This window comes from Tamandua tetradactyla, chromosome X, assembly GCF_023851605.1.
Source record: "Tamandua tetradactyla isolate mTamTet1 chromosome X, mTamTet1.pri, whole genome shotgun sequence".
Classification (NCBI taxonomy): Eukaryota; Metazoa; Chordata; class Mammalia; order Pilosa; family Myrmecophagidae; genus Tamandua; species Tamandua tetradactyla.
The window spans coordinates 1,794,287-1,806,447 of NC_135353.1; the positions used below are offsets into that span (position 1 = coordinate 1,794,287).

Below are 12,161 nucleotides of genomic sequence, written 5' to 3' on the forward strand. Positions count from 1 at the left end.
GGAGAATATACAGCTATGTGATGAAAAAGAAAGTTTGCTTTTCTGGGGTGCATAGCAGTTTCAAACCAACACAGAATGGGAAAGGACTTTGACAATAGGCACAGTCTGACTCCAATGTGCATGGAGCTCCTTGCAGCTGCTGCTTTACTCTGTGTCAGTTTCTCTGGTCTACACAGCAGCATGGACAGACAGGAAGGTATGAGAAGAAGAGGCAAAGGAGGTCAAAGCAACTTGCTGACTTCATTATTGTCCATCCTACTTGGGCTGTGTGAGTGCAAGAAAACATTTGGTAAAATGGCTGTGATCTCTGGCACTCAAATCGGCTGTGCCCAAAGTTCGCAACTAAGCTACTACTCATGCCCATCCAATAATTTTTAGAAGTTCAATTTTTAAAAAATATTTTTAGTGTAAATGACATACAAACATACTTGACATACTAACACTCCATACATGGTGTACAATCAGTGGCTTACAACATCATCACATCATTGTATATTCATCAACATGATCATTTTTTGAACATTTGCATCACTCCAGCAAAAGAAATAAAAAAGAAAAAAGAAAAACACTCATAAATACCATAACCCTTCCCCCTCCTTTCCCCCTCCCTTCCCCCTCCCTCTCGTTGACCACTAGTATTTCAGTCTACTCAATTTATTTTAACTATTGCTCCCCCTATTATTTTTTTTATCCATATATTTTACTCATCTGTCCATACAATAGGTAAAAGGAGCATCAGACACAGGGTTTTCACAATCACACAGTCACATTGTAAAAGCTATATAATTATACAATCATCTTCAAGAAACCCCCCTTCAATTTGAGTCAGACCACACTTGCTGTGCATTTGCTGTGCATGTAGCACTTGGTGGGCCCTGGTGGGATGCAAAGATGAGGAAGCAGGGAGGGTTCTTCAGTCTGAGGGGGATGAAGATATGCAGAAAACATCCTGAAGAAGAAGGATTACTGAAGCCAGTAATAAATAAATAGACCCTGTCTTATGAGGTTCAGAGGAAATAACCATTCATTCTGGACAGAAACAATTTCACAGTAGCCTGTAACTTTATTGTAGATAGTATTATTTTGCTCATTTAATTTTCTGTAGCAGCCCTGTCCAACAGAACTTTCTGCAGTGTTGGAAACCTGGCTATTGAACACTTGAAATATGGCTAGTGAATCTTAGGAACTGAATTTTATTTAATTTTACCTATGTACATGTATGTGTTAATAGCCACATGTGGCTACTATTTTGGACAGCACAGCTCTATAGGATCTGGGGATAGGAGGAGAGAAGACATGGTTGCATGGACTCTGTTGAGGATACATCTGATGGAAACAGTCGGTGCAGGTTTTAGCAAATTGGCAGCAGGGAGGAACCTTGGAGTCTGTGCAGGAGCGGGTAGGTTGTCAAGCCAGGAAGGACCTGGTGGGTGAACTGGATGGCAGGGAATCACATCTCCAGGAGAGAGCTCACCCCAGGGAGAAATCACTTGAGAAACCAATTGAGCAGCCAGAAGGTTGCTTCCTCTCAGAGCTAAGGGAGGTGAGGTTGAGCCCAGGTTCATTTCATTCACTTCTGGGGACCTTCTGAACTCTCCTGGCCCCAACACCCACCATATCCTTGATCCCTGGTGATGAGGCCACTGGGATTCCACAGACTGATTTTTTACCTTTGTCCCTCTATGGCCCACAAAAAAATTCTCATTCCTGGGATGACTCACCTCACCTATGAGCAGATCAGTCTCTTCCCTCATGGGTGGGTGCCACTGTGCTGCCTGTGGCCTTAGTCCATCCTCAAATGCCAATACCACGTCAAGTTTTTCCAAGCTGTTTTAACCATTTATTCACTTACCATTTCTTCAGGATACCTGAGTAGATCCCCACATACTTATTATATGTATCTTATGGCAATCAGTACACATCTGCCTACCCAGATTTATGAAGAATAGATAAAAAGGTCTTTGCAAGCCATTGTAATGCATTTTCTTAGTCAAATGGATTGAACTGAGTCTTATTAGTGAGTTAAAACAACTTTTAATCCTTTGGATTTAAACAGTTTGTCCACGTTGGTCAATGGTGGAATGCCCGCCTTCCACACTGGAGACCCAGGCTCAATTCCTGGGCTATGGGCCCAAAAACAAAAACAAAAAATGTTAAGTACAGTTTTTCCTGCTTTGTGACTGGTTTATCCTCTTCCAGTAATGTCTAAGCAGTTGTCCATGCTCAATGAATGTAGTTTGGTTCAACTAGCCTACTCTAGGCCAGTCATTATACTAGGCCCCGGTAATATGGAGGGGAATTAGACAGTTTGAACCCACATGGTCTTGTGGAGGAGAGAGATGCAGCTTAGTAAAGGTGGTGATAGAGGAGTACATGCGGGAGGAACTCAGCAAGGTAGGCCACCGAGGTGAAATGAGGGTCAGAGCGTCTACTGAGTACCAGGTGCTTCTCTAGCTGCTGAGGCTACTGCAGTGGGCGAACCAGAAGACCTGTCTCCTCATGGAGCATGTACTCTATGCCTGAATCAAATAAGCCCAGATGAGTGTGTCACCCCTAACCTGAGGACTTTGAGCTGAGATCTGAAGTTGAGTAACTGGGCAAAGAGATGGTGACGAATGTTTGAGGCATTAGGATTCCACAAGGATGGTAACTTTGTTTTCTTCATTCTGTGCCTCCAGCTCTTAGAACAGTATCTGACATACAGTGAGTTCTCAGCAAGTGTGTGTTGAATGAATTTATCTCCTCATTTTTATGTTCAGCTGGTAATCTGTCTATTTGTTTGGTAGTTTCCTCTCTGCTCACAGTGAGGAAGGGAAAAATAGGACGGGGCAATTCACACTCATAATTACTGCTACTTGTTAGTAAATTTGGGTTTGGTGTGCTAGGAAAATGGAATGTCATAGTTTCAGTCTTTAGATTCTGGCCTTGCACTTCTCAGAACTTACAGTACTGGGTGTGATGTGCTTTCTTGCAGCACGGCCACCTCCACTGGACCTGAGAAACCTTTCCACCATCCGGGAACATGCATCTGTAACCAGGACCCTCACTGTGCCCTGGTAAGTCTTCGATTATTCACAGGGCCTCATCCAGCACAGCTATCCAAGTCTTAGGCTGCTTTGATTCAGTGTGGTCAAAGACCACTTGATCTAGTTGAAGTCAAAGGAGGGGTGGGATTTACTATCAAGAACCAGAGGTATCTTATAGATCATAAAGGAAAAAATATAATGGAACACCTAGGATACGGGAACAGGGAACTAGAGTGCTGTTAGGGACCCACGGAATCTCTCCCTCCCTCCCTCTCTCATCTGCTTCTTTCTTCACATCTGCTTATTTCTCTTTCTTTGCAGAACTCTTTTTTTGTGTTGCACAATCCTCATGGCCAAAAATAGCCCAATCATAGTTCCTGAGCTTATTTCCGTGCTACAGCTCCTATAGCAACAGAAGCCCTTTTTAGGTCTCAGCTAGCTTTCCTGGACAAAAACAGCCTTTTAGGAGTGACAGTCATTTGCCCCAGAATGGGAGACATGCTCTGGGCAGTCTCTGTGGCTTCAGGAATTGCTTCAGCCAGAAGGAAGTTGTGTCTGAGAGAGGAGAGCTGAAACCCCAGGGGGGCCATGTCAGTTCCTGGCTGGCTTTCAGAGCAGCTGTAAGACATTGCTTTAACCTCATCTATATTTTTGCTCTTAGCAATCGAACCAGCTTTTTCTCTCCAGAAAGGAATGGTATTAATTCTGCAAGACTTTTTCCCAATCCTGTTTCCAGAGAAGAGGAAGAAAGCTACATCCAAATGGTAATCCTATATTTTGCACACTCTTTTTATTCTTCATACCAACATACACTGTTATGACTTCACTTTGAAGGAAACGTAATCTTGATTGTAAAGCCAGGCCTCAAAGTGTTAGAGCCTGGGGATGAATTTATTTAAAATTAGTTTCCTCTACTGCAATATTCAGTAGCTTGTACCATTTTAAGGCCACAGTATTTCAAGAGAACCTAGAGGGGAGGTGTGTGTAATGGGAAAATGGATGTTTGCAGTTGGCCCAATAGGTTTGCAGCTACCTGGATGTCTGTAGTGTCAGCTGGGAGAACTCACTCGCTGGATGCCTCCCTCCCACCGGATCACCATTTTACTGACCTGGGGGTTCTGCCTCTGAACCTTCCTGGGGGATAGGGTGGGAGGCGGTACAGGTAGACCTCGTGGCCAGGCTGTGCGTGTGGGTGTGTCTCAGCCCCTTAAGACTCCTGACGTCTCTATCTTTTCGTTGGCCATTTACAGACCAAGAACCCTAATTTCTCCTTTCTGCCCTCTGTTGTCCTTTCTGTTTTTCACCTTGGATTATATTGAAAGCATGGGAATTTGAGGAGGAAGAAGGGATTTCCTAGCACCTTTGCCAATTATCAGGCACTTTAGCTAGAACTGTGCCCATTTAGAAATGTAGGGAACTCTCAAGAGAAATTTTGAAGAGATCTCAGAAGGGCAACATTCAAGGCATTGTGACTAAAGACTGTTGAGAGGAGAATTCTGCCCTCTTATTCAGCGGATAATGGGCAACTGAAAATCCTCAAAGAGTTCTCTCCAGTAAACCAATAACTAAATGCTTCATTTGTCTTTTTATTCACTAAAAATTGTTCTGTAAGTGCATTTAACCATATGCAGATAGGAAGTGACTCATATCCAAATCTGCTGTGGCCTTCCCAATGTTTCTCACAGTTAGTAATGGCCCTTGGGAAACTTCTAGAAGAAAATACTTTTATGAAGGCTGCTGAACAGCTGTGCTCTGTCCCCAGAGAACAGAAAAGGGAAGTGTATCTAAAGCCTAATGTGAGTGTAGAGTCCTTCTAGACCCCAGCAGTTCATTTCTGATCTTTGAGGTTATGAGGGCAACTGATACTTTTTTAACAACAACATAGTTAAGGATTGATTGCTGGCCCAAACTTATAATCATCGGCCTGCGGCCATCTCTGTGCATGACTTGGCAATACAGTGGATCAATCAAGAGCCCAGAGTCCTGGTGAAGGAAGGTGCCTGTAAGGGAACCAACACATACGACTGTTTAAACACGCTCCAATTTCATTCTTTTTTTTTTTTTTATTTATACTTTGTCTATGTGACCTTTTCAAATGATTTTGATTTGCATTGTTTTATTTCATTTGCTCCACCCAACAACCTTATACAGTAGATAAAAAATATGCTTTTGATGTGCACACAATCATATGTATCAGTTTTTTTCTCTTTGGAGACAAGTTCTGATATGAACTGAAAATAATTTAGGTCAAGGGCTGCAATACAATTTTTTTTTAATTAAAGTTATATATCCCTCTTTAGTTACTTGGAATATTTGTGAAATTGTACTAAATTTAAACAAATGAATGGCACGTTAATTTATGTCACTTCTTTTCTGTGTCCTAGTAGAATTAGACTCTCTTAAATCTAACATTAAACTTTTTCTGGTATTAAACTACTTTTTGAAAAAATATTTTTTGAGGTATCTTCACATACCATACAGTCCATCCAAAGTATACAATCAGTGTTTCACAATATCATCACATAGTTGTGTATTTGTCACCATAATCATGTTTAGAACATTTGTATCACTCCAGAAAAAGAAATAAAAAGATAAACCCTGTCCATCCTATACCCCTTACCCCTCCCTCTGATTGGCCACTAGTATTGCAATAATACTTTTAAAAATACAGTAAAGTTGGTTTTCTCTCCATATATGGTTCATTGAGTTTTAACATGTGGATAAGTCTATGTAACCAAAATCAGAACACAGGACATTTCCATCACCCCCAAATACTCTTTTCAACAATGTTATATAAATTGAATCATAAGGTATATAACTTCTTGAGATGCTTCTTTTACTCAACATAATATCTTTGAGATGCACCTAAATGGTTACATGTATCAGTAGCAATAATTGGCTCTGTTTTATTGCCAAGTAGTGTTCAAGTGTATGGATGTATTGCTGTTTATCCACCACTCATTGAAAGACATTTGTTTCAGGTATTTGGAAATGATGAAGAAAACTCTCATAAACATTCCTTTGCAGGTTTTTATGTGGACATGTGGGCAATAGTTCCCCATCAGGAGTGATTTTGCCTCCCAAGAGACATTTGACAATGTCCAGAGACATTTTTTGACATCTCAACCTGGGGTGGGAGGGTGGTGGTGGAGCTATGGGCTTCTAGTGTGTAGAGGCCACAACAATAATCATCTGGAACCAAATGTTGGGGGACCCTGCTCCAGGGTAACTACCCAGAAGTGGGATTACTGGTACATATTAACTTTGCAAGTAACTGCCAAACCGTTTTCCCTAGTGGTTGTACCATTTTGCTGCATTCCTATCAGTAATATATGAAAGTTCTACTTATTCCACATTCCCACCAGCAGGCTTGATATAGGCATTTCTTTTTTAATGTAGTTCTAAGAGGTATATAGTAACATCCCTTTATGGTTTTAATTTGTATTTCCCTGATGGTGAATGATGTTAAATATATTTTCATGCACTTACTTTCTATCCATATATACTCTTTGGTGGAGAATCTGTTCAAGCCTTTTGTCCAATTTTTGATTGAGTTCTTTGTTTTCTTACTGTTGAGTTTTGAGAATCCTTTCTATATTCTGCATACAAATCCTTTGATAGATATGTCATTTGCAAATATTTTCTCTGTATCTGCAACTTGTGTTTTCACTCTCTGCTGTATTTGGAAGAGCAAAAGTTTTAGTTTTGAAGAAAGGTTGCTAACTAATTTTTTTTCTTTTGTGGATTATTATCAAGTCTAAAAACTCTTTGCCTAGTCCCAGATCATAAGGATTTTCTCCTATGTTTTCTCCTGAGGGTGTTATGCATTTGTATTTTACATTTCGGTCTGCGATCCATTTTGAATTAATTTTTGAATAACATATGAAGTATAGTTGAGGTTGATTTTTTTGCATATGGAAGTCCAAATGTTCCAGCACCATTTGTTGCAAAGGCAGCCCTCTCTCCATCAAATTGCCTTTGTACCTTTGTGAAAAATCAGTTGGGCATATTTGTGCAGACTCTACTCTGTTCCACTAATTTATGTGTCTATCCCTTTTTCAATACCCCACAATCTTGATTATTATACCTTTATAGTAAGTCTTAAACTCAGGAGAATATTTTCAACTTTGTTTTTCTTTTTCAAAATCAGTTTTCTATATGTAAATTTTAGAATCAGCTTATCTTTATCTTTAAAAATATCCTCTTGAGATTTTGTTCGGATTTGCATTAAATCTATAAATTTGGGGTAGAATTGACATCTTTATTATGCCAAGTCTTCCAATTCATGTACACAGCATGTCTCTCTATTCATTCAGATCTTTTATTTCTTCTCTGAGAATTTGGTAGTTTAAACATATAGATCTTAGGTGTGTTTTCTTAGATCTGTATCTAAGTATTTCATTTGTTCGAGCTATTATAAATGGTATTTTTTTGTAATTTCAGTTGCCAGTTGACCATTGGTAACAGAGACATATGATTGATTTTTGAATGCTGACTCTGTATCCTACAACCTTGCTTAAATTCACTTATTAATTCAGAATTTTTTTCCTTTAGATTCCTTGTGATTTTCTGTTCCTGCAATCATGCCAACTGAATATAGTGTTTTATTTCTTCCCTTCCAATCTGCATGCCTTTTCTTTTTTTTTTTTTTATTACGCAAGCTAATACTTCCAATACAATATTGAATAGATGTTTTAAGAGTAACTCTTCCTGACTTGTTTCCCTCTTAGGGGGAAAGCATTCAGTCGTTCACTGCTAAGTTTGATGTTAGCTATAGGTATTTTATAGATATTCCTTATCAAGTTAAAGAAGTTTCCTTCTGTTTCTAGTTTCAGGTAACTTTTATCATGAATAGACGTTGAATTTTGTTAGATGCTTTTTCTGTATTAATTAACATAATCATATAGTTTATAGTTTACTCCTTCAGACTGTTGTTATGCATTGCTGGATTTGATTTGTTAATATTTTGTTGAGGTTTTTTTTTTTGCGTAGGCAGGCATCAGGAATTGAACCTGGGTCTCTGGCCTAGCAGGCGAGAACTCTGCTGCTGAGCCACCATGGCCCACCTGAGGATTTTTATGTCTGTGTTCATTATGGATGTTGATCTGTAGTTTTCTTTTTTTTCTTTTTTTGATCTCTGTCTGGCTTTGTTATCAAGGTGTTTTAGTTTCCTAGGCTGCTCAAGCAAGTACCATAAAATGGGATGGCTTAAACAATGGGAATTTATTAGCTTGTGTTTTTTGAGGCTAAAAGAAAGTGCAAATCAAGGTATCATCGAGGTGATGCTTGCTCCCTGAAAACTGGGGCATTCTGGGACTGGCTGCTGGTGATCCTTGGCTCCTCTGTCACATGGCAAGGCACATGATGGTGTCTCCTGGTCTCTCCCTTCTCTTCCAGGTTACGTTGATGTAGCTTCTTGCTTCCTGTGGCTTTCTCTCTCTCTGCCTCAATTTCATTCCACTTATAAAGGACTCCAACAATACGGTTAAGACCCATTCTGAGTGGTCTGTGACACACTCCTTAACCAAAGTAACCTCTTTAAAAGGTCCCACTTGGAACTGGTTCATGCCCACAGCAATGGATTAAGTTTAAGGACATGTTTTTCTGGGGTCCATACAGCTTCAAACCACCATATGAGGTGATGCTGGGCTCCTCAAGAAGTGGTCCCTTGAATTCTTTTTTCTGCAATGAATTATGTAGAATTAGTGCTACTTACTCTTTAAATGTTTGGTATAATTCACCAGTGAAACCATCTGGATGAGTTCAATTTCTTTAATAGTTTTAGGACCATTCACATTATCTGTTTCATCTTGGGTGAATTTGGGTATTATGTAATTTTTGAGGACTATTTCATCTGTTTTCAATTTTTTATTCCATTTCACCTAAGCTGTCAAATGTATGTATGTAAAGTTGTTTGTGATAGGTTTTGGTTTATTGGCCACTTGAATATCCTCTTTTGTAAAATGTTCATTTCTCTTGTCCATTTTTTCTGTGGTCTAATTTTTGTTATGGATTTGTATGTTTTCATTATATATTCTGATTATGAGTCCCAGTTAGATGCATGCACTACAGATGTCTTCTCTCACTCTGTGGCTTGTCTTTTCACCCTCTTTATGATGCCTTTGATGAACAGAGTTTCTTAATTTAATATAATCTAATTTGTTATTCTATTTTCTTTATCATTAGTACTGTTTAAGAAATCTTTGCCTACCCCAAGTTCAAGAAGATATGCTCCTGCATTATTTTCCAGAAGCTTTATAGTTCTGTCTTTCACAACTACATCTACAAGGCACCTGGAATTGATTATTGTGTATGATGTGAGATAGGGCTCAAGTTTCATTCTCCCCCCCCCATATGTTTATCTGATTGATCTGGCACCATTTATTCAAAAAGTATAATTTACCAACTATTCTGCAGCAGCATCTTTGTCATAAATCAAGTATCTATATGTGTGTGGGCCTTTTTATAGACTCTCAATCCTGCTCCATTGCTCTACCTGTCTATCCTTAAGCAATATGACACTTAATTGTTACCTCAGTTACTACAGCTTTCTAAGTCTCAATATTTAGAAAAATAAGTCTTCCTACTTTGTTTATCTTTCTCAAGCTTTCTTTGGCCATTCTAGGTCCTTTCTAATTCCCATAAAAATTTTAGAAACAACTTGTCAATTTCTTGCAAAGAAAGGGGGAAAAACCTATTTTACTCAGCAAGACAGTTGATAAGAATTACCTAATCTGCCATTATTCAAAGTGGAATTACATGTATTTTAATTTTAAAAAATTGAAGGGGTCACACACTTTGGTAATCAAATCTGCATGAAGAAACACCCCTCATATAAAAAGTCTTTAAATTGTAGAGAAAATATTTCTGAAGTATAGTTTAAAAACAATAAAAGCTCAGCTGACAGGAAAAGAAGATAAATCTGTGGGATCAAACACATTGAGGAATTACAAATCTTGAGAACCAATGGAAATTAAGAACAATAGAATCAAATGTGGAAGTAAGCAGATATTGGAAATACTGGATTTTGTATATAAAGAATGTTTGAGATGTTTAAAGAAATAAAATGAAAAATTGAAAGTTGGACTAAGTAACAAGATACTAGCAGGATGAGCAGGGAGACCTATGAAAGACCATTTAGAACTTCTAGACATAAAAGTATGAATGAAATTAGAAACCCAATGAATGAGTTAAACAGCTGAAGTACAAAGAGAGATATAGTGATCTGGAGGATGGATAAAAGAAGTTAGTAATAAATCAGGACAAGAAGAGAAAAACATGGAGAATATGGAAGAAAAGTTGCAACATGGAAGATAGGATGAAAAAGTCAAACATGTTTAGTCAGAGTTGCAGAAGGAGATAATAGAGAAAGAGGAAAGAAGCAATATGTAAAGGATTATAATAGAGTCTTCCAGAATTCATGAAAGACACCAATCCTCAGAAAATTCAATGAATAACAAGAGAGTTAAATCAAAGAAATAGACATTTAGAACAGCAAAGTCAAAGAAAAGGTCTTAAAAATAACTGGGAGAGAAAAGCCATGCCAGTTAGACTGACAACCAAATTCTTAAAAGCAACAATGAGAGCAAGAAAAGAATGGAAGTACTGGGAGAAAATAACTGTCTTTCTAAAATCACATACCTAGCAAACACATATTTCAGGAATAAAGATGAAATAATGATATTTTCAGACCAAAAAAATCCCAGAGAGTTTTTAACAGAACTGTATAGAGCTGAAATAGGAACTTATAAAGGATGTGCTTTAAGAATGATTCAAGAAAGAATGAGAAGCAAGTAAAATGGTAAACATGTGGGTAAATCTAACGAACATTGACAGCATGGAATAAGGAAAATAATATCTAATAGGTGGTGTTAAGAAAAACAGGATAGAATTAAAATACTGTACAATCGCTTTTATATGAGAAAGATGTGATCAGAATTAAAGTATTGAAAATATTTGTATGGTATAGAAGGGCATAAATATCAACTTTAGACATTGTTAAAATAAATATGTATATTATATCTGGAGTCAGCAAACTATGGGCCATGGGCCAAAGCTAGCCTGCCACCTATTTTTATAAAAAAAGTTTTATTGGAACACAGCATTACACACTTGCTTACATATTGTCCATAGCTGCTTTTGCATTACAGTGACAAAGTTGAATAGTCAAAACAGAGCCCTTATGACCTACAAAGCATACAGTATTTGCTATCTGACTGACCCTCTACAGAAAATGTTTGCTGAACCCTAATTTATGGGGTAATCATTAAAAGAATAGAGTAGAATTGAAATATATAATTAATAAGTTAGTAGAGGGCTAAATAGGATGAGGAAACATTTAATCAGTACAAGAAAAGAAACAGAAAAAAACAGGACAAATCATATGCACGACATTTTTAAACTACCCATAGGTATCACTGATGATTATTAAAGTTAGAGGACTAAACTCTCCAGTTAAAAGACAAAGATTTGTAAAATGTTCTTTTTTTAAAATCCAGCTCTGTGCTTTTTATAGGAGTCATATCTAAAACATAAGGGCATAGAAGGTTGAAAGTAAGTAAAACGGATAGAAAAATTCTTTGCTTGTGGACTGTAGGATGTTTGGTAGAAGCTCCTCCACCTAAGTTCTGCCAGTCAAAAATGTCTTCAAATCTTGGCAAGTATCCCCTAGGGGCCAAATTGCCCCCGATGAAGAGCCACCGCTTTATGGGGGGGGAGCATTTCTTAAAGATAAGATGGTTATTACATACTGATCAAATTTTAATTCACCTGGGAAGTATAAAACATTTAAATTGTGGGCCCTGAATAACATAGCTTCAGATTGCATGAGACCAAAAAACTGACATGAAACCAAGAGAAAGTGACTAATCAAGCATTGGTAGGAGATTTTAATGCACTTTTGCTCAGTAAGTGATTCATGAAGTAGAAAAAAGTCACTAATGAGAAAGTTTGTACAAAAAAAATAGCAAGCTTGGTCTAGTCAATCTGTATAGAACACTGCATCCAACAGTTGGAGAATTTACATTCTTTCTAAGAACATAGAGAATTTATAAAAATTAACCATATATTGGGCATAAGTTAAGTCTTAACAAATTTTAAACTGTCACATAGTGTACATTTTCAAACAATAGTATA

At 37.8% G+C, this 12,161-nt stretch overlaps 1 protein-coding gene across 3 annotated transcripts in view; it reads left to right on the forward strand.

Moving 5' to 3' along the window:
* Positions 1 to 12,161, forward strand: part of GAB3 (GRB2 associated binding protein 3) — a 136,113-nt gene that overhangs the window by 116,807 nt on the left and 7,145 nt on the right. For all 3 annotated transcript variants that reach the window (XM_077145571.1, XM_077145572.1, XM_077145573.1), the window contains exons 7-8: positions 2,975 to 3,056; positions 3,688 to 3,790. In XM_077145571.1, the coding sequence (XP_077001686.1) occupies positions 2,975 to 3,056; positions 3,688 to 3,790 (185 nt within the window). The remainder of the gene's footprint in view (positions 1 to 2,974; positions 3,057 to 3,687; positions 3,791 to 12,161) is intronic.